Raw genomic sequence first — 26881 nt, 5'->3', positions numbered from 1 at the left:
GAGCATTCATTCGGTAACAGCATCTCGTGTTCTTACCATACGATATAAAGTAGATAGGTAGACACATATGAATGCTCTGTGTGTAATTCGGTGTAAAGTTGGGCAAGGCGAAAGATTTAAGCGGCTTTGAAGAAATAGTACTCTGTGTCATCCGCAACAATCCAATGTGCAACAACTGACAAAGCAGTTGAGCATGGACCAGTATCTCTGTGGCACGTTTTCGATACTACTTTCAGTCCATCGTGCCACGACGAATCCAGGATGTTCTGTGCGACAAAGTGTGGCCTATTATTTATTAGTCAGGTGCCTAAAAGTGTCCACTCAGTGTAAGTTCGATTTTCTTTTAATACAATGCGATATGTCGTTTAATATCATTTCAATGTCCCTAGTTGAACACGCATAGAAAAGAAAGAAAGAAATCAAAAAGACTGTAATGCACCTACCCGACTCCTCTACTCACCACGCTACCCTTTTCTTGCTAACATAAATATTTACATTAGCGTTGCTAAGGTCTATTGCCCCTACAGTGAACGGCAGAAGCGCTCATGTTGGCTGTAGAATTGATTACTCAATTAAGTAATTCGCAATTAAAAAGTAAAGTATTTAATTCAGGTTGTAATCATAAACTCAATTGCTAGCACGGACTTCTCGAATGATAGGAATGCTCTGTGTGTAATTCGATGTGAATGATATGTATTTGTAGATGCAAAACTCGAAGGCGAAATTGTGAACAAACTTGGGGTAACTATTTTCTTAACCATTCAATAACTGTTTTAGTTATTTAGAAGACGAAGATTAATTTAATATGAATTTGCAGGCTGCAATGATTGCATGTTGTGCATTCGAACGTCCTTTTCGAAACATGCTCATAACTTAGCTACAAAGCAATGTCAGTTTTAGGTAGTCGAAAGATTTGGAGCACATTTTTTAGAGTCCCGAAAATATGGTCTTGGTGGACCCTTCACCAACAGCACAGGATGATCCAAAACCTTTATTCGGGAGTTTCCCTGCGACTTTCGGGCTCTGGAATTAATACACCTCTGTAAAACCAGCATTGGTTACTAGGCTTGAATCTTGGTTGTCACTGAATGTACACCAAAAGAGAAAATATTGTGGGAATTCGTATGGACCAGGGCTCGAAATGAAAAATTTTACGAAACGGAACGCTCATTACGGTAATACGTACAGAAGACAGTTAACGTGCGTACATGGGTTCCCGATGCATTTGACGAAGTGGAATGCGTTCCTGTGTTTTGGCGTCCATTCTAATCCCAGATCTAGACCGAACTTCGAAGGTAATTTTATTCGCTTTATCTGGACAGAGTGGAATCGAGTCAGTTTGCATTTAGAAATTGTAGTGACATTTTAGTATTGTCATATAAAAGTCTTTGCATTAATCATATGATATTAAACTCAGTGTCTGTGACAGCCCATTAAATGAGAAATACTGTTTACGTTTTGGAATTCTTTTGTTTCTTCCTGGTGGTTCTTTCATCACCCTGGAGATCTACGTTTTACTCTTTATGGATTTCAACATTTGCTATCAATCGAAAGTTAGTAAAAAGATTAGAGTCATCGGCTTGAATACCTGACGTTTACTGAGCAAATGGAATTCTAGAATTGTTGACAGTAAATTGAAGGAAATTCTGTTGAAATTTCATGAAGTATTATGTGATAGAACCCAATGTTTACTCGTATTTGAAATACATGACTCAGTACTTGTAAAGCAGGCACATCAAACCGGCGATCACCTGACGCTTTTTGAGATCCCCCCCCCCCAAGTCTTTCTAGCTTCACAATTAAATAGCAAATATTGATGAACATTGATACTTCATATATGTATAGAGTACAATACTTCTACTTCTAATCAGTACAGAAGGTATTACAATTGAAGACGTCTGCAGTACAGAGAAAGAAGTCTTTTGCTTTGTTATTATTATTTTCTTTTTCATGATATGAGCAATACTTCAATACTTATATTATTATTTCTTTCTGATGATGGTTCCATCCCGTAATGGGTACTGGTACCAAGCACACAAGATGGTGGCTGTTATTACTGTTGGTCGAGGAACTCTCAGATTATTTTATAGGTGTTCAGGATTGCGACTTTCTGGAGTTCCTTGCAGCTGTTCTCTGAGATATGTACTTATTATTATCTTTATTTTTTCCTAAGAGACACCCGCTTGCGGCTATTGACCAGGGGGTGCACATTCAGATATACAAATATAAGTTATACATTTAATTATCCACTTATAATTTATACGTATCATAATATTAATATACATATCATTGTCTTAATAAATTATACATTGTCTAATTAATTATATTATGCATACCATTGGCTTATTTTTACATGACAGGCAAATAGAGAGCATAAGCATAATTTGTAATTTTACAAGAAATTAGAGAACTTTAATGAATGTTCACATTTACAGCAGGATAACAAAAAGCAGATTTCTCTAGTTGCCAATACTAGAGAAAAAGAGAGAGAGAAAAAAAGAAAGAAATAAAGTCACTGAAGGCGTCGTGAAGTCACAAATACAATAACAGGACTGCGAGTTCAATCAACAAAGCAAATCTGGAGATATTTGATATCCCTGGACACTTCAAGAGACAAATGAATTTGCTAACCGCATCCGTTACCTGAACCTTAAAATTAACTCTTCTTACAAGTTCTAAGACTCTGATTCTGTAATGTGCATGTGTGTGAAGAAATACCAGTGTTCAACCTTTCTCTTACCTGTACACTTCAGTCTGAGATATGTTCTCTGCAAACATTATGGAACATTTCAACAATCTGCAAATTAACCCCAACGAACTATTTGATGACACGAAATACAGGAAGAATATCCTGGAAGACTTGCATCGAAGCACCGACCTCCAGTGAATCTCGACAAACACAATCAAGTCACTCCCTCTACCAGTCCATCACATGCCATCGACAGACGCATAAAATTCTCTGAGGTTCAAGAGGTTCTCTGAGGTTTAAGTTTTCTCCCTCTTGTAAATATATACACATATGCTATTCCAACTCCAGGCAAGCGCATTGTCATCACAACGTTATCTATTGTCCTTTTAATATACATATGTATTTTTCAATTATAATTCTATGTACACACTTCTAGCCAACCAGCTATACAAGGGGTGAAATCAAGCTTAATAAACTGAATAATAATAATAATGTATATGCGTAAATTGCCCTTGGTACCTATTATCTTGACACGCGTTCCATTTCAAGTCCCATTGCAAGTTATAACGTTCTGAACATGAGAATACGGTGCTGTTTCTTGTATTCTGTATATCTTGTGAACTCCTCTGACCGTTTGGTCGTCCCGGAGTATAAACAGAAAATTTATTTATTTTATTTAAAATTCTATTTATACTGTCTCATCTTTGATCTGATTAATGATTAGTAATGCTCTCTCTCTCTCTCCATCTTTTTTTAGGACTTTTTTTCATACCACAATTTAACACGATACAAAGCAACAACATATCGTAGTAAGAACTTTACGAAGTTGTTGTTGTAGGATTTTAGGTGCATCAGCACTCTTACCTACTGTGCTACCTACGAGGGGACTTTTGTAAAAAAAATAATAAATAAATAAAATAAATAGCAAATGCTTAGGGTCAGTTAAATAAGTATCTCATTGAGTTGAAGTCTTTTTTTTCATTGCGTGTCAAAATTAGGATATTAATCAAGAAGTACAGCAATTATATGTCCCTCAATTTTTCATCAACCGAAATGGGTTATATCATATCAAAACAAGTTTGAGACTACATTACAGGTGAAATTAAAATTGATAAATAAATACTGTATATTGAAAAGGTTTTTCACGATCTGTAGGTCCCTTAGTCATTTTGAATAACTCAACGCTCCTAACAACAATTCAACAAGGAAAATTAAAAATGATATTCCAAAACCCCCAATTAAAAGGACGAATGCCCCTTTCAGGTGGTTAATGCTTAATGCTTGGAAAGGTTGCTCAGATAGTCCATCAGCTTTCCACTTTAGTTCTTGGCGGAAAATTAACTCATCTTGCCACTTATTATTAACTCCAGATTCCATAACCTTCATAATCCTGGAAGGAAAAATAAATTAGATTAGATTTACTTTTCGTAAATAACAGAATTACATATGAAGATTTTTAGAAAAAGTAATATTCATATTTCTACTCAGGTAACTATTTTTTAAAGTCAAATCACAGTTCGTGTAATATTCTTTTACCATACTCTCACTGGGAAAAAAAATTAGAAATCTTTTGTCAATATCTAGTGGATATGAAATAAACCTTTTGCCTTATTACAGCTCGTACACTTCATGGTATGGATATCACTAGATACCTGAGAGAGTCTAGCACTAGATTTGACCATTCTTCCATAAGTTAATTTGTCAGCTACTGTATTATGGTCGGTAGGGAACTTCGAAGCCAAACAGCCCTTTCCAATATAGCTCAGATGTCCTCAACTGAATTCAGATCTGGAGAATTAGGCGACCAGGATAGATGTTGGAAACCTTGAGAATGTTCCACGAACCATTCAGATTACAACTGTTTACAATTTGCATTGTAAACAGTTGCATCGTTGTCTGGAGAGAATCCATCGCAATCCGAGTAAAAATTAAGCACTTGCAGGGTGAAGTTGACCCGATACGACAGAAAGATATTCAATGGATGTAGTACGACCTTCTAATCGTATAAATGGACCCAGTCCGTATCAACCAACATACCTCATACCATGATACCAACTCCTTTGTTTTAGAGCTGCATTTTCCTTTTGTCTCATTCTATTCTTTTCAGATGGTTGCTTTCGAAATTTCGAAAATGAAGGAATTCGTCAGAAAATTTCTCCTGCTAAACGTACTCTAATAATAACAGTTTTCTGAAAATCGGAAAGATCACCTGTCTTTCCCATTACGGTATTGAATAAGAAGAGCCCAAGGAAGCGTACTATACATACCTGATATCATGGAAATTGTAATCATACTATATGACAACTTACCAACTTACATTTGCAGACGTTTAATTATCTGTCGACGGCATTTGCAAAAGTTTTCTAATTTTTAACTGCTGAGTTTAATTGGCTACATAGATCCAGATGAACCACTACAATTATTGTTAGCAATGAAGTATGTAGTATTGGGGTGGGTCTCTTTAATAACTCGGTGAACTTCCTTGTTCATAATAGACTCCTTTCAATGACTTGGTAGGGCAGTAGCTTAGTGACAAGTAGACTACATTTATTGTTAAGTTGTCATATCTATGTCTCACCTCACTGGAAAGCTCCAGTGTTCTGAAAATATCTTCCATGAAGCGGTTTCGTCAGCTTTGGAAAAGATCGAAACTCTATTTTATAAAAAAAAGGTTTGCTGGAAACAAGACAAAAGGAATCGTTAAAGATAGACTGCTGATCCTATGCATCATTCTAGCCAACAGAATCATCAAAATAGCTTGGGCAGTGATGAAAATTGTACAATAGAAGGCGTAACCTCTTACAGCAACACCATTGTCCTTCCATACATAATTAGATACGTTATTTTTATTAACAACCAATGAACTTCTTTTAAAAGTATTTTACTTTGTTATTTTATCTAATCAGCAAAAATATTTTATTTCGTCAGAAAATATAAGCTTCACACAAGAGAAAATTCAAGTTGGTGTGCATCATGAATGCTTGTATTCTATTGCGTATATTCTTCCAATATCCCCCAATAGGGAGATACGGATCATTCTCCCACGTCATGGGGAAGATAGAGTCTTCCCACCATGGAGCCTTCATTAAATAACAACAATTACGTATAATATAATAAAATAATTAAACTTACATTAAATAAATTAACACATTTGAAAGTAATAGCTGGTTTACTGACTCTAATCTGCGAAACACTACATCATCCGAGAACTCCAGAATTTAATACTGTATCTGAAAGTGCGAATAGATGCCCTGGGAGGTAATAAACCTCAATTCTTGTCAGTTATTTAAGTGTCCTGCACTGTATCAGGTGGGGCTCGCCAGAAAGATGTAATCCCTGGAACATCACACATTGTCTTTTCTGTTTCCAAGAGAGGTGATCATAGTGGGAAATTCAATTGTCAGGGAAATTGGGAATATTTTTCTGTAATAAAGATAAATGAATTCGAACCAGAGTAAGTCACTAACCAGTATCAGTTCTTAGGGAAACTGTGGAATGCAATTATCCATGTGGGATCTAATAATATCAAATTAAAGCAAAACAACAAAAATTAATGGCATGGAGAGGCGCGCTTAGTTGGTTGCAATGATTATAGGCTGTAGCATTCAGATATTGATCCATCAATATTAGGCACCTAACATGTGCTATGAAAGCATTTCCCACACCTTCATACAGTTCCGCCACCATTGGTCCATTGATTCATCCTACTGTCACCATATTTTAGTCCTACTTCCAAAAAAACCAAACTGTTATTTTTAGGCCACCCGAATAATTAAATTCACATGCCATGCTGTGTCTTATGTCTGTTAATTGCGCGTGTTCTATGGTCGATTTGTCTGTTTGCTGGAAGAAAATCCTCAGTTTCTGGGTGAAAAACCCTGCTATCTACGCCTGAGATCGACTAACTCAGCCACGGAATGAAAAAAGACCATTAAAGTTCCTCGCGTCATCGACGGGATTCGAACCCGGACCTTTTCCACCCGGTGTGGGAAGGACGGCGACGATACCACTGTGCTACCCGCGCAGACAGTCCTACTTCCAGTATGGATCAGCTGAAACCGAGATCCATCAAATTCAGCGACCTTTTTACATTCCTCAAATGTCCTATGTCGGTATTCCTGTCCCCGCTGTACTTGTAGTTACAGTATTTGTTTTTAGTTGAGAAGAGTGAAAGCCGGTGAGGGTCAGCTGCAATACTTTATTCGTTACATGTTCCGATGTACGTACATTTCGAAATACCAACTTTTCGTACCACTGTTGTATTACCGTTATTTTACAGATTATGGTTTTATTAGATCAAGATTATTTTCATTCTACATCTGCCTCTCACATCAACAAATTTTCTCCGGCCACAGACCTGCAGATGGTTGGATGTGTTCTGGTTGTGGCACCAGTCTCGCTACATCCTAGATACTGCTGTGATCAGGTTCAAAATAGAAAATATTACGATTTGGAATGTTCCAGCGTCCATTCCGAGTACTGGCTGCGATTGAACATCCCAACAGGGCAGCTGTAACCATATTACACTATGCTCAAAGTTATGAGAGTCAGTTTTATAAACTGTGGAAAACTGGTATTAAGATATTTAGATGGATCAAGAAAGGACTGGCTGAAGGGAGGCGAGGACGATGGAGTGGTCATTAATAGCCAATCTTCAGAATGGATTGGCATAACAAGAGGAGTTCCATTCCTCAGGGACTGATGCTGGAGCATTAACCCCATTTTTACATAGCATTTTTCTAATCTTTCTTAATGATATCATGAAAGAGGACATGAAAAGCTTGAGTAGGTGATTAACGACCAGAACCAGACTACTGTTTAAAAATTGTTTGGATCCTTTACAAATATGATTTTACAATTGAAAATTAAGGTTCAATGCTTCTAAATGTGGATTGTGAAGACTGGAGACTTAAGGATGGTGTGCAGATTGAATGAAGGAGTTGTATTCTCGATGGCAGGTGAAACTAGAAAAAGATCACCAATATGAAATCTTCGGAAGTATCAGAAGATTAGATCTCTCCAAAATAACCTTCGGGTAGCGTATTGTAAATTAAGCTTGCGATATATCCCATTTATTTGGAAGCATGGAAAGCTATACTAACAGGTGAATTCATATATGTTTCATGACACCAAGCCACTGAAGTAGGCCAAAGGAATCTTATCTGGATGCGGTTGGTGTAACAATGGTGACCCTGCAAAAATGGCTGGATGTAGTATGGGTTAAAAAGAAGATAACAGGACCTTACAAGAAAATGAACTTTATATACCGTATACTAATTTATAGAGATTGCTGGGTACTTTTTTATGTCATGTCATGCCGTCCTGCTTAATACAAATCAGTTCAGAAATTTCATTTTAAAATACAGTATTTTATTCACAGATAGTGTTGATAATAATAAGAGAACTGCTACTTAGGCTTACATAATAGAAAATCTTTCCTGGCAGGGATGACCACTTTTCATATACAATCCAGCGAACAACAAAGAAAGAGATTCTTTTCCAAGTTGAAAACTTTTCTTTCCGTATTTCGGAATTGAGAAGCTAATGCCGGAATCAGAATGTATGAAGCAGAATCTCTCTTTGAGAGTTTTAGATAATCCTTCATCTACACTGGAGCAATCACTATTCTCATTCATGCTGTTAGCTATCACTTTCATGTCTTCACTTTGATCTGCCTGAAACGAAACGACAATTATGAAATGGTAATTAATAGAATTTAGGCGAACACGTTGCATTACATGCTCAGTTCAGGTAGGGACGTGTATCGTATTTTAATTTAGATTAAAATAATTTTACATAATTTATTTTAAGTTCTAGAATTCAGTAAACTGGATATTGTGCGAGGATGGTACAATATGAAAATTGCATTAGATTTGAATAACTTTCGTGTTATATGATATCATATCATATTAGGGAGTGAATGAGTGCAGCGCGAAGTGCAAGTATATATTGTATCTATAAATCTTTGCGTGCATTCTGGGGTTATTTTGTCTATTTTCTGGGAGAAAAATAATTTGGTTCTCGTCCGAGACCAACTAAATTGGACTAACTTGTGGAAAAACTTGAATAAAGTTTTAAGATTTAACGATATTTGGGTTGTTTTTTTCACAATTTGGCCAAGTTAGTCAGTCTCGGAGGAGAAGCGAATTATTTTTCTCACAGAGAACAGACAAAATAAGCACAGAATGCATGCAAATTTAACCTACTTTTCCACACAGTGCGGGAGAGTAATGACTATAACCACTTGCTAACCACTAGGGCTTATACACTGGTGTCAAAAAGCTAAATTGATTACGGCCAAATACGAATTCAGACGAGAAGAATTTTTGTGTGCTTTTTCACACCATGGCCGAGTTAGTCAGTTTCGGGCCAACTTACATGTTTCCTCCCAAAAATTTGGATCGTTTCCAGAAAACAGGCAAACCAACCGTTGAATACGCGTAATTTACAGGCACCAACTAACTTGGCCACCGATTAACTCGTAGCATTAGTTGACTCTACGAAAATACCAAATCAACGAAGTCGGTACGAGATTTATACGTGCCTCTAATTTATAGACACAAGAAAGAACACACGAAATTTATAGACATCATGCACATGGGTGGATGAGGTTGTTTTCCAGTAACCCTAATATGGCAATTTTATTTGAAACGTCAATTGGCCTAAAGAATCCAAGAACTGGACGCTGACAAACGCATATATGTCACGAATGTAACTAAGTCGATTGAGCGTATAGAAGTGATTCAACGCTAGTTAGTTCGCAACTTGCGTCGAATGACCTCTTTCTTTGAACTGACAACCAGACAAAATTCTGGCTAGATTGAATGTTCCCGAAGACTGTTCACTCTTCTTCCATCTATACAAAATCGTTCGGGTTTACCGTCCAATCATCGTTGGAGTTAAATGCATTTTTATATTTACTATTATTTGTTATTTTTATGTATTATTTTGGCATATTTACTTTTCTGTATGTAATATCCGTTTGTTTGCAAACCCTTGGCAACATACTGTAATTGGAATACAGATTATTCATTTATAAAAATTAATTCCTTCTGTTAACAAGGAATTCAAACTTTCAGCTAGTTCCATGTAATATTATCGTAATCCCTTGTACCAATCAAGCAGGTTATAAAGATATATCAACAAATGCACTAATTTGAGCTTGCGTTTCCTGCTTTGATCAGTTCATCGGTGTCAGGTCATAATACAACAAATAGAAACTGGGGATACTGTATAAATATAAAAGCGCTCTCACTTACGTTTATGAAATTGCTCGATGCAATCCTGTTTTCGGTGCCACACTTGACTTTCTTTTCTCGAACAGCCTTTGCTAGTTGAGCTACAGTTTCTATGGCCTTATCAGTTTCTGGAAGTGTTATAAAAGAAAGGAAAGCTCCAGAGTATGCAGAAACAACAACAAATGTAAATATTAGCCATGACGTAGTCAAGAGACGAAAAGAGGTCAATCGGAACATATTTGTCTTCATTTCTGAAACCAAAGAGAGTTAAACTAACATAATTCAGAATTTTGGTATCCTCTCAATATTGTATAATTTCGGGATTTCACGTAATCGATTGATTAAAATGCAATTATTGAATAATACATTAAAAATTTTACATTTACTTTTTCACATGCTTCATATCTGGGCCGGTGAACTCGATCCTTTAAATGTATTAAATAATTTGGTTTTGCTGATTCGTTCAATTCTTTTCTCACTCAGAAAACTGGGATTCTAAGGTGCCAATCTATTAAACCAGTAATTATTCCCCATTGGCAGAACTATTGTTCTGCCAATCCTTGAATTCAGTTCACCCATCTGGAATCCTCACACAAAGACTTTAACTAACAAAATTGAAGCAGTCCAAAAAAATTTTGTCCGTTACCTTACGTACCGCAATCCTCTATTCTATCACTCAGTGTATTATGAATCGCTGTGTGATTACTTTCATCTGAGGCCTCTGTGCACTAGAACAGTTACTGCTGACATCACCCTTTTAGCCAAAGTACTCACTGGAACTTATGAAGCATCTGATATCCTTAGCAAAATCAACTTCAATACTCTTTGTAGACAAGTCCGGAACCTTACACCGTTTCGCCTTGACTCTGCCACCACGGACTTTATGAAGTTCAGTCCACTGAACAGAATCTCCAAATGACTCTCTCATTGACTTCTTTGATAACTTCCAACCACTGATGAACTCCATCCACAAGTTTGCCTCTTCTCTTAAACTGCAAAGTGACTAGCCCTCATCTAATTATTGTACTTTATTATTATTATGTGTTTTATTATTTTTCTATTATCTAACTGATTAATTATTACTTGTTTTACTTCTAACTTAACTTAATGCAATCCTCTTTTGTACATATGATTTTAATGTTTAAATCTATATCAATGTTTACCTTCCTGTTGGATCTCTTATTATTGTTATTATGTTTATTGTTCTGATCTCAGATACACTGTTAATGGTTACCTGTTGTGTATCTTGTTGTTAATAAAAATAAAATAAAATGCATAGGACCTGTTTCCCCATCCATGGATGGGTGTACGGATATTAATGGTAGGGCAGTGTATATATAAGTGATTTAGAGAGCGGAAAGAGAATAAAAACGTTAACTTACACTTTATTGTCCCTGCTCTGCTCTGCTTAGGTTTAACATTTGACTGCACTAGACTACTTCCCCATTTTTCACCTTTTTTCGCACGGTGGCCGATTTAGTCGGTTTCAGAAGAGGGTTTTACAGTTTATAAAAGAAGAGTAATAAATATTACTCTTCTTTAATATAAATAAATAATAGGATACGCCTGAAATGTAACGAACTCGGTACATTATATCATACTTTCTGTGAAATAGTCATACCCAAGTTTGGTTATCATTTTTGTGGTTAACCAGGGAGCATTTTTAATTACTATATGTAAATGAACTTTCTAAATCCTTTACCTTGTCTTGTAAGACTTTCGTATAGTATCCAGGCAATGTCGAAGAGATTTGCTTTGGTAATACAGGAAATCCTGGATGAAACTAATGAAATGAAGTACATCAATACAGCCACAATGCACGTGGTGATCAATATTAAAAACCACATCTGAAATAAATAAACACATTTCTTGAGAATTTTTTTTCCTATTGTATCAAGTTTGTTGGGAAGAACAAAAATTATAATGTAGATCTTACGTGCAAACATCTTAAGAATAAACATATAAATAAAAGTTAAATGTCGGTGAGGATGATGTCCATATTACTGGATTTCCACAATCTAATAACATTTCAGGAGAAAGATATAAAGTTAAAATTTTTTGAACTTTACACAAACTTCCAGGAGCGCCATTACTTAGGTAATACTAATTTAAGAACAAGCCTAGTCCAACGTTTTCCCGAGGATCCGACAGTGGATCAATGACATATTCTTAATGGTACTCCTGGAATAAACATAAAGCAACATAAGTTTAGCAAGTTTCTGCTTGATTCGAAAAATATTACTGAACAGTATGCTTGATGAAATATTTAATTAGAGCTACTACTTTATAATAATTTAACTTTGAAATATCATTTTGGAAAAGGCCTTTAACTAATTACCTGCATGGAAAATGGCGCTGCTAAAACTTCGGGTTTCAATGAAGATCTTGGAGACCTTGTTACGAAAACCGTTCTGAGATATCCGTGGGGGTAAATAAAATCTGCTGCTAGAAATCTCTCATTTAGCAGTGACATTCCATTAATGACAATGTCGGCTTCCTTCATAAATAAAGTAAAATTAAATATATCAATAATTGTCAAAATAACAACAATTAAGAACATATAAGCTTCCATTTATATCTCAATGACTACAGTTATTGAGATCCACTAATTTCATGAAAAGTGTAATAGATACAGCGTGCCGAAAAATTAGTTGATATTTTTAAATGAGAGAGGATAAAACATATGAAACTGGTGCAACCATATTATCTTGGCAAAGAAATTTATATTCTTAGAAACGTATTTTCAATTAATGAAAGTAAAAATCAGAAGACGCGTACATTCAAAATGGGAAATTCAAAGAAGTTACTCTGGAAACGTCTATGTTTTTCGTAACACCAAAAGGGTTGATGTTAAGTGTTGGTGATTCACCAAAATGGATGCAAAAAGAAGAAAGATGCATGGATTAAAAATTATCAGGGGAACGTCAAATCCAAGAGTAAATAAGTATTAGCTTTTGAGTTGATATTACTTCATGGACCAACGTCCCCTTAATATTTATTACTGCTATTGACGTGATTGATGTGGGTATCAAAATTTAATTCTTGAGTTTATTATGATAAAAAAGGCGGGCAGGGTATTTAATGACAGTAATCGTAACTCCAGTGAGACCTAGATAAATTACTTGGATGGAGTAAAACATGTTAGCTGGAGTGACACTCAAAAATTGAAAAATAACACTCAAAAAATGCAATCCTTGAGTTAAATACCACTTGGACCCTACAAAAGGTAAAACGATTCTCTTCTAGCATATATTTAAACCAAATGAATAATATAAGATATTTAAAAGTTGTCTTCATCAGTTATTTCTCAAGGAAAGTCTTATCTGAAATCTTACCTGTCTATAAAGCATTCCAATGAGTCCTGTAAAATTCTTTCCCATTATTCCTGAAAATTTTCCATCTGCAGGTGTAGAAAGTTCATAACTGTTGAAATGGAAGATTTTAAAATATTATAAACAGTATAATTAACGAATAAACAGACAAAAAGAAATGGGAGATTTAAGTTTCCAAGGTTATATATGAAATGTATGAAGGTACATCTAAAAAAGTTCCTATTTTTGAAACAAAGAACTGTTTTATTTGTGAGGAAACGAAAGATGGTGTGTACAGACTGTTGGTTATATGAATATTATATGCATAATCGCCAATTATTTAAGCATTTATAGCGACATTTATAAGCATTTATTTTCAGCAAAAGCCTGTGGCTTCCTTGCACTATGTGGCTATTACTCTTGCTAGTCTGAGTTTCGAATTTTGAAAGTTTACCACGAATTTTTTTTATCAGATATTGGCTATATTTGATAAACATTTTTATGAATCATTGTTCTTCCACACCCTAAGGAAAATGCCTTAGATGGACATTTTTTTGTTATGGGCTCTTTTCGCAGCGTGGTAAAGTTAATCAGTATTTTTGGCGTGGGTTGCACAATGGGCCACTCGAGAGCCAACTTACCTGCCCATGTGTAATAAGTTCATATGTACGTTTTGCCTGTTTTTTGGACGAAAAGCCCTATTTTCCTTTGGTGGGGGGCAGTGAAAACCTAGTATCCATGCCTGAGACAGCTCGCCTCGAAGTTATTTCTTTCGAAGAGATGAAAATCGGAGGGAGCAAGATCAAGATTTTATAGGGTATAGTCAACAATCTCCTATTCTCTGTTTCAAGGGGATCCTCGGTTTGATGCACCTTATGAGATTGTTTATCTTCATGGAACAGCGTGCCATCCATTTAAAGAAGTCCTGATCGTTCCTGACGTTCAGCTTTTTCAACCATTTTAGTGTGTGGCATCTCTAAAGCGCATCTTTGTCGAGTGGCAGTGAAAATGTCTTAGGCAACAAGATATAATTTTCAGTCAAGAGGCGTAGGAAATCTGATGCGATATGAGAAGTACTTTCGTCTTTTGTTCAATACAACAAACACCCGCGTATAATTGAAGTATACTAGGATTTATTTTTCATTTCTTTTCAAGAGGGTTTCAAATACCAAATAAATTAAATTGAAGATGACCACTTACTTTACATAATTTAGAAAACATCTATAGTTGTATAAATATACAGTTGTATATAGTTGTATAAATATACAACTTTCACTATGCGTTATTGAAGGATGTTCGTACCTGAATTTCATCATGTTTGACAAAATTAGGAAGAGATTAACTCCAAGACCTTTGCTTAGGACTTTTTTCCCTTTAGTGTTTGTCTTCGTTTGTACAATCATGGGATACTAGGGAAAATCAAGAATATTAACAATTAGAAAACAAATTAAAAAAAAAAAAACATAAATAGATATAAATAATAATTTTATCGATTTTTTTCAGGAAAAGACTGTTATGGTTCTTCTGATGAAATGTTTTATTCATAAAATTGCAAGCGTATATAAAGTTAGAATATTCGTTTTTCATTTTAATTCTTCACGAATAGTGGGTTGGCACGATTTTGTGTCAGTTGAATGCTAAAGTCTGCGCTTTACTTTTATTTCACTTCTGTATGCTTTACTAAAAACACATTTTTTGGGTGCTTTAGTTAGGAAAATTTTATCTATTCAATATAATTAACTAAAATTCATTCAACAAAGCAAACTGAATGTTTTCAGATGTTTCAAGGCCCTCGTGAAGGCCTTGAAACACCAACAAATCCTTTCAGTGATGCAAGGAATTTTTATGGGCTTTTTTTTTTCAATGTGGCCAAGTTAGTCGGTCTCGGATGAGAGTTCATACTTTTATCGCTAAGAAATTCCGGTTTTTCTTCAATAATCAGGTAAATCGACCACACAATACACCAATTTATACACAGATCATACTTATGCCTCATAATCTTAAATGCTTTGATGCTTAGTACACACGTCTTTAGTATTGCGAAATATCTTTAGTATATTTTTTAAAAAGAAAAAAATTATTAAAGATTGCGGTACAAAAACGATATATGGCTGTTATTTGAAAAAAATATATATTAAAATCAGATTTTTTTATTTTTGCACATTTCATAGGCAAATCTGATAGGTGACGGTCCTCACTGACTTGTGCTAGTGCATCTTCCTAGTAAATACTAATAATAAAATCAATGTCCTTCCAAGTTGTCTGTAAATTGCATGTATTCTGTGGTCAATTTTCTGTTTTCTGAACGAAAAACCAGAGTTTCCAAAAGAAAAAATTATGCTACCCACGCCTGAGACCGACTAACTTGGCCACGTTGTGATAAAATACCCATAAAAATCCTCACGTCATCGATGGGACTCGAACTCTTTTCCAGTGTGGGGGAGGACCGCAGTTCTACAAACTGTGCTACTCATGAGGGCTTTAAAGTTAAGCGATTCATATTTTCTTTTTATCTACTTTTAAATATATATATATACATAATGAAAGTTACCTCAAGGAATGCTGCTTTCAAAGTCACACCATTAAGGTTTTTACATTCATATGGCTGGTTTAAGAAAATTCCATTTGACTTGATTTTTTTAAAAGAGACTTTTCGGGCAGTATTGGAGGATGCAGGAAAAAGAGGTTTTATATACATGTACATCTGGATGTTAACTGTAAACTGAAATAACAAAAAAGTAAATAATTAATTCTAACTGTCCTCAAAATTTAGAAAAATGATTATTCTAAAAACTATTTTTCTATCAGATTTCTGCTTTGGCACTGTTCAATATGTGAAAGGTTCTTACATTTTCTAGAGAAGAGGTGTTACTTTGGAAAGGAGTAATGAAGATGATCTGATAAATGTTAGATAGGGAGTTCATGAAGTATTTCGATGCGTACAATTCATATGATGGATCTTCGCAAATTATGTACCATCTGTTTAAGTACTTATTCTTAGGATGTATCTGAAAAAGTAGGAAAAATCTCTCAAAAATCTCTAATAACTAAAAATAAAAATATAAGGAACCACTTGTAATGTATAAATGGCATTGAAATTTTTAGCCCATTATATAGGAATTCATTATACAAATATTTTGTTTTCTTATAATGAATTTCCATCCATTAAATATTTAAATTATTTCATCACAAGAGGAATATACATTCTAAATAAAATATAACGTGGAACTTACGAACATACCATTAAAATTAAATCACGTGCATTACAATTATGAAAATTACTGATATCTAAAGATATCTTCAGGGAGAAATACCGTATATTATATTTTTTTTGGTCGCGAAGTTGCTATATTGCGAGTTGAGTCCAGTGATTCGAAATTGTGGGAAGCATAGTTAGATCCTTTGTCTTGTGATGTCCTCCAGTACGTAAAGTGTTTTTTATGGCTCTCTGCTATACTATGAAAACTCTTTTAGCATAAAAGTTTAGTTTTGGGAACCAGAAAAAATCAGAAGGAGCTGAACTGAATAAAATAACAGAGGATCAACAGAATGTTACTCTTGTGCGCGAATTATTACACATTTAATATCTTAGTGTGTGTGTGTGTATTTAAACACCAAAGCAACTAAAGTTGTGAGGCGTCAGTATTCTGCGCCTGGAAACTGCATGTACAATATTCTCTGGTCGATTTGCTTGTTTTCTGGACGAAGACCCCGAGCTTCACCAGGAAAAACCAGGAGAGAAGACGTTATATCCACTGTAATAACAGTGAGGAACTTCCAGTATCTCTGTCTGTATAATTTCTTTGTAGAAATGCCAATTACTAGTTTGGCTCAGTGGCCAAACTAGCAGATGAGTTCACTTTTGAACCCATCTGAATGTGCGATAGTTTCTGGGTAAGGGCAATATGGGTGTTTTCCTGCACTCTTCCTGTTTATTAGATATAGTTTCCAACGATTTCTCCTCTGAAAACTAAAATTGCGCGAAAAGGGCATCTTTCAGAAGTCCATGAAAAATCGCAGGACACGTTTGGTCAGCAAGGTTTAATTTTGTTGTTTAATGAGTTAAGGCCGTATGGCCTTAGCTGATTAAACAACCAAATTAAACCTTGAAACCAGAAAGTCTAAAAATTAAATCGTTGTCAGCTAAGGCCTCATAGCCATAGGCGACAAGGAGTTAATTAAGTCTTCCTTCGCGGAAAAATACCATTCTACCCTCCTCTTATTCTGACCAAATTTCATCTGATAAAATTTCATCTCGTTAGGACAGGCTTTGAACCCACACTTTGCCTCCACTGTATGAAACATGCATCGTAACTATTGTATATGCTGCGAAAGCAACAGGACATCCTAAAGGAAATTAAAAAAAAAAGCGCGTACAGAAATGTTTCAAGAAGTGGCAGAATCGCTGTCGAATATCGAGGCAACCAACTAGGGATTTACAGCATGGAATACCCATTTATCAATGAAGTCTTGGCACTAACCAATCTCATACACCGGGAGGGATGTTTATTTCTTAAAAATATATTCCTTTTAAGTTTCTTACAAAGAACTTCGATGGCCTATTGGAATATTTATTAACCAAGCGATTATCACATCGAAGAATGTTATTCACCTACTTATATTAAATAAATCATTTACTCCACTACTTACCTTTTCAAACCTTTTAATTGTATCATTTATATTGTTTGTATCATCAATCACAACAAAGACTTTTCCTCTGTTCACCTTAAAAAATTTTGTACTGAAAGGATCTGCTAATTCATTTAGAAAATTCACGCCTGATTCCTCATCTTTTACATAGATTGATATACTTCTTTTGTACATGCCTTCTATTATGCATTCTCTGGCTATGCCATCTGAAAATGAAATGGTTACTCTGAAAAAGTTACTCTGCTGAAGGTTTTGAAATGTCTAACATATGCAATATGCAAACATACTACTGTAAAAAAATATGATCTAATAAAAGCTGCAGTACCAATAAAATGTTCTAAAAGTGTAAATAAAATACTACAATAATTCAAATATTGTAAAATATTATGCAAAAAAAACAAAAAACAGTTTTAATTTCATCATCCCACGAGTGGAGGAATGGAAAGATCGCTATCGCCATGGACCCTTGTACAACAGGTGATGGTATTAATAATGAGTCCGCCTACAATATTCTATGTCAAATTGCCGAGCAATAACATGCTATCAAAAACAAGACACCGGAGTTTTGACTGACTGTGTCATTTTGTTACACGACAATTCTTGACCACTCATGGCTTAACACAATATGGTTACCATCCAGAAGCTGCAATGCGAAATAAATTCTAGAGCAATAACGGAAACGTGGCAGGGTGCATTATCCTGCAGGAATATTCAGGATATTATTTTATTTTTGACTGGGAATCCGCCTGTGCTATTCTAAAAGACAGTCATTGCAAAGGGGTGTCTCTGACCAGGCACAATGGATAGGTAGTTTTAACATTCAGAGAGCTGTCTAGGATTATGAGGGCTCCAAGAGATTCCCAGCAAAATATTCCCATAAAAATAATTGCCACCACTTGCCTGTTTCTGCTGGACCAGAACATCATAGTGATTACTCTCTGCAGTTTGTCGCTGTACTCTCCATTTACCGTCCATACCGCATAGCAGAAAATGTCAAACGTTTGCGTTGACTGCACGGGTATCTCCCCTCCTCGGGGATGGACCTTGCTATCCACGTTTGAGACCAAATAACTCAACCAAGCATTGAAAAAGCCCAAGAAAGTTCATTGCATCATTGACCGGATTCAAACCCCGCCTTTTCCACCCGGTTTGGAGAAGATGGTGATTATAACCACTAAGCTACGCGCAGTTTATGGTAAGGCGTTCTACAATTTTTTGCCTATCGGCTCTCACAAGGCTGGAGAGAACTGAGTTAACTATGACCATCGATGAGATGTGAGTGCCCGCCATTGGCCCAGTGACTTCTGCTGGGCCAATGGCGGGCGCCCACATCATGTGGACCGCATGTTATGAACCCGCAATATCCCATTTACCGCTTCTCACCGTGATACGTGCCACCATGCAGCAAGGAGCTGCCGATTGCTAAAAACCACAATGTTTGACTGGACTTTGCATAGTTAAAAGTGCGTCTAGAAGTTATGGCGTTCATTATCCATGAGTTAAAGGTCCGTATGAAATCTGGCGTTTTTTTTTTTTTTTTTTTAACTAAAGCGTACTGAGAGTAGGTGATGAATTCATCATTCATTTATAGACGTGTGAGATCTGAAAAGATTTCTCTGGATTTATTAGTTTCAGGCCGATATCATCGTAGTTCTATAGACCTTTGTATTTGAATAGCAATTGAATCATCTAGCTTCTCTGACGTGACAAATTACTTTAGGTCATCTACGCATGACAGGTAATTTTAATTGTTGGCAGAAGAGATTCAAGCACTACAGAAAAGAGGGAAATCCACAACTGATTTTCAGGGATGTTGCATACTCATAGGTGGTAGATGACTTTCATCAATCGGTGAAATACCACCACTTTGCTTATTGGAGGCTTGAAGTGGTGAAACCCATGTTTAGTCTCTAGAGCAAAGTTTCCGGCATCCCCCTCTCCCCATACTTCTCCTTCAACCCATGCACGGTACTAAGTACTATAAGTTTTGATACCTTTCATGTTTGGGGTTTTTCATAAAAAAAAAAAAAAATACTCCTATAGAAGATAAACGTTATGAAAACTAAGGCAATGATGATTGGTAAAAGGTTAATCCCCTTCCGAATTAAGGTCGATGGAGTAAGAATAGAACAGGTAGAGAACTTTAGGTAACTGGGGTATTAATTTACACAGGACATTTCATGTCAAACTGAGATTCAATCCAGAATTGCAACGGCAAAACAATCTTTCAAGAATAAACTGTCCTTGATTACACAGAAGATGTCACAAGAAATTAGGAAGGAGATAATAAAGACATATATCTGGTCAATGGAACTATATGCAGCAAAGACATGGATTCTAACAAAGAGAGAGAGAGAGAGAGAGACAGAGAGAGAGAGAGAGAGAGAGAGAGAGAGAGAGAGAGAGAGAGAGAGAGAGAGAGAGAGACAGAGAGAGAGAGAGAGAGAGAGAGAGAAACTTCAGGCCTTCGAGATGTGCTGGCGCAGGATGGAAAAAAATTAAATGTACTGAAAAAGTGTCAAATGTGGAAGTATTAAGACATGTCCAAGAACAAATTTTAGGCAGAATAGGATCAGATCAACTTTTAGGTAGAATAGGATCAGATCAACTTTTAGGTAGAATAATATCAACTAGGCAATTTTAAGTAGAATAAGATCAACTAGAATAAAATAGGCAGGCCACGTGATTCGGCATGGTGGATTGATTCTGATGCAATGGAGGGGGATTGTGGAGGGAAAACGACCTGAGGTAGACCTTATCGGGATGTTGCTGGATCAAATAGGAATTCAGAACTTTGAGGAACTAAAACAAGCGGCACAGGAGAGACAAAGATGGCGACAGCTCATCAGAGGAACTGACCAGTCACAAAACTGAATTACTGATGATGATGATAGAATACTCCTAGAAATCATGTAGTTGTATTTGTAATTTGGATGACCGAATTTTCGGAGTCTGGGTTACTTCATGGTTAGCAATCATGGTTACTTCTAAGATGCTTAATTGTGATCCGCGGATTATATGATGTGCAATCAACGTATTATAAGTTATCATATGTTGATATGATGTCAAAGAATATGAGGTTAAATTTTTAGCTTGCTTTTAAAGTCCTCGATTTGTATCCAAATAAGGGTCTCTAGCCAGTTTGTGGTCTTTGATCTCTTGGTAATGAGATTATGTAGATGTGATGGTTTGTGAAAGCTGTTATGATTACTTTCTCAAAGATATTCAGAAGAAGTAGCTGAATGGCTTTCACTTCTGAGAAGGTCAGTAAAAGTGCTGGACATCTTATATTTAAAATAAATATGAAGATATCTTTAAAATAAATTTTTCATCCTTTGCCAATGTGAATTTTTTTGGAAGGGCTTTTAATAATTTTTACCAACTTTTCCGATTAATTTACAGGTTTTCAAGGGGCTGTACAAAGTTTATTTCCACTTCTGGAAGGATGATTTACTTGCAAAGACTTTTATGGGCTTTTTTTTAAACCGTGGCCGAATTAATCGGTCTCAGGCGGTTACCATGGTTTTTCATCCAGCAAGCAGGACCTAAATAATATACATGGCCCTTTAGTTGCCTTAATATGAAACAATCCATCAGCTTTCTTTTTTTTATCTGCGCCTCTTTTGAAAATAAAGTCTGTGGCATGCATATTTTTGCCATATTCTTTGCCATCTACTTATGCATAATCGAATTCTTTGGACTAATTCTTGAGCCGTGGCTAAGTTCAGCAAAATGTAGTTCCTGAGCCACTAAATTTCCGAATCGTATTTTTTGAAAGTATTTTTTTTAGACATGATAGTGATTAAAATTTCATGATGCACTGCCTGTTTTTTTGGAAACAATCTTATAATTTTTAAAAATGATCGCTATCTCACTCCAAATTCTGGTAAGTAATTTAATGTATATAAATTAATATATATATCTCCTTTAATTTAACGTTTTGGTACATTGGAAAAGTCACTTAGATAACAAAAATATTCTACAGCATAATGGAGAACATAATTGAAAAAGAAGCCAACTTACTGTATGATTTCGAATATAAATACAAAATATCAAACATCACAGAAACTTCTTTACTATACAGTTCTCTGATGAGTTCTGTTACTGCATGACATTTCCATTCTGAAAATAGGAAAGAAGAAATTTAAAAATATTTAAATTACTACATTAGAATGAGTTTCCACAACTTCAAAGATGACACATAAAACATTCATATTCAGTCAGAGTCGGATTCGGTCTTTAAACTAGGCACCGAGGCAACTAAGGTAGTAAGGTATTAATATACATGTCTGTAAATCATGCGTATTCTCTGTTCGGTTTATCTTATGCTCTGATTAATGAAAAATCAGAGTTTTTGGAGTGCTACGGAGGCGCCGTATTTGGGTACAAAGGGGAAATTAATTCTTCCATTACTGTTCTCTGTGTCACTCAAATGAAGTTTTCCACCTTTTCTCATCCTTTCTTCGGAAAGTAACATAGTTCTGTTAGAAAGATCAACCACGTTAAATCCTAAAAGTTGCTTTTCATACATAATGTATGTACACTTAATGGCTACTGAATTATAACCACCATCACCCCATTTGTAATGGACTATGCCACATAGCTCGCAGTATTAAAATCAGAACAGTTGCGTACTCTACAGTAGTGGTTGTGCAAATCAGGGCTGAAAACGTAGTAGTTATGAGACGTAGTACAGATATAACGGAGTTTCAAAAGGGCATGATAATGGAAGCTCGTGCGTCGAGTGCCCCACAAATTATCGGTGTCTCACGGCCCACTCTGGTTAAGGTGTACAAAGAATGGTATCGAACGGGTCAAACACTTCCTGTCTTCAGAACTGAAATGGATTATTAAAGGATGGATTATTATTAAATTCGAGGTAAGTGAAGGGAACCACGCGTTGTACCATTCCTGGTCGATTGTACGCGTTGTACCGTCCCGACAGTTGATATCGCAATACAATACGGGGAATGCAGGAACGATATCCCAAATGACGATGTGCTGCAAACTCAGAATTAAGGGATCCCACAGCAGACAACCTAACAGCCATCCTCTCTTCACCGCTAATCATCGTCGACGGCGAATGCTGGGAGTATCAACATGCTGGTTGGACACCGGAGGACTGGAAACGAGCATGCTGGTCTGATGAATCATTACAATTTAGTGTACTTAATCTATTCATGGCCTTAATTCCTTCAGTCCGAGCTCCCCGCAGATGCCTAGTCGCCAGACGCTGCAATTTGAAGAACTGAAGCCTTTGGAAACATACCGAGCACTCTTTTGTTCCCTTCACTAATCTGGTTGCCCTACTCTGCACCCGTTCCAGCAGCTTTACATTTCTCCTAAAGTGAAGCTTCCAGACCTATATACAGTACTCAAGATGGAGATTAAACATGGCCTAGTATAAGAGGATAATCACCTCCTTATCCCTGCTAGTAAAGTTTCTGTATATAATTGACAAAACCCCATGAGCTGTCCTGGCACATGTCTGCACTGCTCAGAGAATTTCATATCAGACTGCACAATTAACCACAGGTATTTTTCATTTGCCACTACCTTGAGTGTAGTACTACACAGTTGATGTTACTTTGGGATGTACTTCTACCGATAGGTAGTACCTTGCATTTGTCAATGTCAAACTTCAACTGCCATTTCTCAGCCCATCAACCTAATTTTCCTAGGTCTTGCTGCAGTAGCTGACCGTGTTTGCTATCGTTAACTACTCTGTCAATCTTTGTATCATCTGCAAACTTAGACATTAAGCCTTATATACTTTCATCACTATCATTTATAAATATCGAAAACCACAATGTGCTCAGCACTAGATCCTAGGGACAATCACTAATAATATTAGTCCACGAAGAGCAGTGCCCATTGATAACCACTCTCTGTCTTCTTCCACTTAGCCAATCCTTTATCCATATCAATAACTTGCCCTTAACACCATATTGCTCCAGTTTGTACAGCAGTCTTTTATGTTTAATGGTATCGAAAGCCTTCCTGAAATCCAAGTATATGATATCAAAATTATTTTTTGCATCCAGTTCCTTGGTCACTGCTGCATCATAGTAAACTATCAGTTTGGTTAGACAAGACCGCCCCTTAACAAATCCACGCTGTTGCTGCAGTATAATCACAGTACATTCCTGTCCAGATAGTTCTGCATTAACTCTGTAACCAGTGACTGCCTTATTTTCTCAGGAACAGACGTTAAGCTAATTGGTCTGTAATTACTCATGTCACTGTTTGGTCTCCGTTTATGAATTGGGGATACATTCGCAAATCTGTGGTCCATAGGGACCTCCCCTGAATCCAAGGACCAAGGATGCTCTTATAATTATGGTTAAGGGTTTTCTTACCTTCTTTGCTGACTCCTTTAATATAATTCGATAGATTCCATCACTCCAGGAGCCTTTTTTATGTTCAACTTCAACAATTTATCTTCCACTTTTCTTTCAGTTATCACAAAGTCATTTAGCTCCCTGTTAGAGTTTGATAAAATTTTGACATTCCTTTCCTAAAATATTCCTCATGTGTGAATGCCGATGCACAATACTTGTTCAAGTTGTCTCCTGAGGAGGGTCATTAACAGTAAACCGACTGACAACAAGAGGCCCAATGTAGTTCAGTAATTTCCTTCTACTGTTAATACAGACAGAAATCTTTTCTGCTTTTCTTTGCATTCTTTTCCAAGTGACTTTTCATAATTTGCCTCGCTTGCCTAACCTCCTTTGTGACTTTATTATAGACTAATTTATATCTATTATAATCTTCTGTATTTCCCGATAATTTATATGCATCCCATGCACTTTTGTTCTCTCCCACATGATTCAATAGTTCATTTGACATCCATTTAGGTCTAAGGGTGAACAATATTTCTCCGTTAGTATGAAAATAATAATGATACAATTAGATGAATGTTGATATAAACTCCCTCCCATAAAGAAAACTTAGTATGAGTTTGTTTGCGACAGAAACAAATAACAACAATAAAGTTCTGTGTGAGATGTTGGTGAGCATACTGTGTTTCTGATTCGCTTAGACTTAAAAAAAAAACTCTTCTGTCCCTTTAAGGGCCCATTGTGCTTACTTCAGCAGCACTTTCTGAAGAAATTGAGAAATCCATCGACTTGATTTCTCAGTTCGTTTAAAAAAGATTGAATGGTTGCCAATGTGCTTGATTGTCACGAAATACAGGTGATTAATGATAACCGTCACAGATTCTGTCAATGTCGGTCTATAGAGGGTTTCAGTTGCATCAGTCGTTGCTTAGAATTGTTTTTTTTTTGTGCTTATGCACAAATGACTTCTTGGATTCATTTCATTAACTGTAGTCTACGTATCACGCGATTTATCAGAGAAGCGGTCTCCTCGAAGCAGGACCAACTGCTTCGATGATAAACCGCAGAATCAAATTAGTGAAATAATATCCTTTTTGGGACACAAGAGGGGAAAAATAAATAAAAATAAACCCATTTGTGTAAGTGATCTTATTTCGGTTCTCTGTTGCAATACTTCAATAATAACTGAACATGTCTCAAGCTTCTTTATCCACATTTTCTGTTTCATTATTCTGTATAAAAATAGTGTGTTTAATCAAGCTATAGCAAACAGGAACATCACGCATTAGAAGTTGTGTTGTTGTGTTGTGATGTTTAGTATATATCCTCGCAACAAGCACTGTGGTTTGAATTGCTGCCCATCCACTCCGTTTATAGACGGCCTAGGTTCAAATCCTGTGAAAATATGATGAACTTTTATGAATTTTTTCAATCATCGTCGAGTTAGGTAAGCTCATACAGCATCAGCCAAAAAAAAAAAGAACCCTTCCCATTTCACCCATCCATTTGCTCCAAATTTTTGTCTATTCTGCCTTGAATTTATTTATTTCAGCTATCAATTTCTACAACAACAGATTTGAATTTACAAATCTGTTGTAAATTCAAAAAAAAAAAATTCAAAAATCTGTCTTCAGGCGATTAATCTGGGCAAAAGGAAGAATCACATCAGCACTAAGCATGCTCAAACCATACCATTCCAGGCCTTATACACCCCAATCAGATCACCTTGCACGTGCCTAGTTTCCAGATGCTGCAATTTGCAGAGTTTAAGCCTTTCTTGTTAGGAGCAACCATTTGTTCCATTCACCAATCTTGTTGCCCTTCTCTGTACACGCTCAAGCAGCTCTACTTCCTTCTTAAAGTGAGGCCCTCCAGACCTGTATACAGTATTCAAGGTGTGATATGACCATTGCCTTATACAAATGGATAATCACCTCTTTTTCTCTACTAGCAAAATTAATGTATATCATTGACAAGACCCCACGAGCTGCTCTGGCAGCCTGTCTGCATTGTTCAGAAAACTTCATATCTGACTGCACAATTACCCCCGGGTCCTTTTCATTCTCTACCGCTGTCAGGGTAGTACCACACAGTTGATACGTTACTCTGGGGTTACTGCTACTCATATGCAGTACTTTACATTTGCCAATGTTAAACTTCAGTTGCCACCTCTCAGCCCATCTGATCAACTTTTCTAGATCCTGTTGCAGTAGCGTACTATCATTGGTATCATTAACAACCCTGCCAACCTTCGTATCGTCTGCAAACTTAGACATCAAGCCTGATTTACCTTCATCAATATCATTAATAAATACAGAAAATAATAGATCCAACACTGAACTCCGGGGGAACTCCACTATTAGCATTAGTCCACGAAGAGCAGTGTCCATTGATTACCACTCTCTGTCTTCTCACACTCAACCAACCCTTTATCCCTAGCAGCAGCTGCTCTCAATGTCACACTGCTCCAATTTGTACAGTAGTCTTCCACGTGCAACAGTATCAAAAGCCTTCCTAAGATCCAAGAATATGATATAAAAATTATTCTTTGCATCCAGTTCCTTTGTGACTACATCATAGTATCCAATCAAATTGGTTAGACAAGACTTCCCTTTAACAAACCCTTGCTGTATCCGAACTATAACTGAAGTT

The 26881-nt window shown here is 36.1% G+C and overlaps 1 protein-coding gene across 1 annotated transcript in view; it reads right to left on the bottom strand.

The window, feature by feature from the left end:
* Positions 1–3853: 3853 nt before the first annotated feature.
* The window catches only part of LOC150084107 (putative glutamate receptor), a 31859-nt gene continuing 8831 nt past the window's right edge, over positions 3854–26881 (bottom strand). The window contains exons 2-12 of the mRNA XM_090376119.1: positions 21912–22010; positions 17889–18094; positions 16088–16246; positions 15790–15960; positions 14541–14647; positions 13263–13350; positions 12266–12424; positions 11630–11774; positions 9949–10178; positions 8111–8364; positions 3854–4079 (exon numbers count right to left, since the gene is read on the bottom strand). Of these exons, the coding sequence (XP_090232245.1) occupies positions 3854–4079; positions 8111–8364; positions 9949–10178; positions 11630–11774; positions 12266–12424; positions 13263–13350; positions 14541–14647; positions 15790–15960; positions 16088–16246; positions 17889–18094; positions 21912–22010 (1844 nt within the window). The remainder of the gene's footprint in view (positions 4080–8110; positions 8365–9948; positions 10179–11629; positions 11775–12265; positions 12425–13262; positions 13351–14540; positions 14648–15789; positions 15961–16087; positions 16247–17888; positions 18095–21911; positions 22011–26881) is intronic.

This window comes from Mastigoproctus giganteus, chromosome 6 (genome assembly GCF_048544385.1).
Source record: "Mastigoproctus giganteus isolate SK-2022 chromosome 6, ASM4854438v1, whole genome shotgun sequence".
Taxonomy (NCBI): Eukaryota; Metazoa; Arthropoda; class Arachnida; order Uropygi; family Thelyphonidae; genus Mastigoproctus; species Mastigoproctus giganteus.
This window is presented reverse-complemented; position numbering and strand designations above follow the sequence as displayed.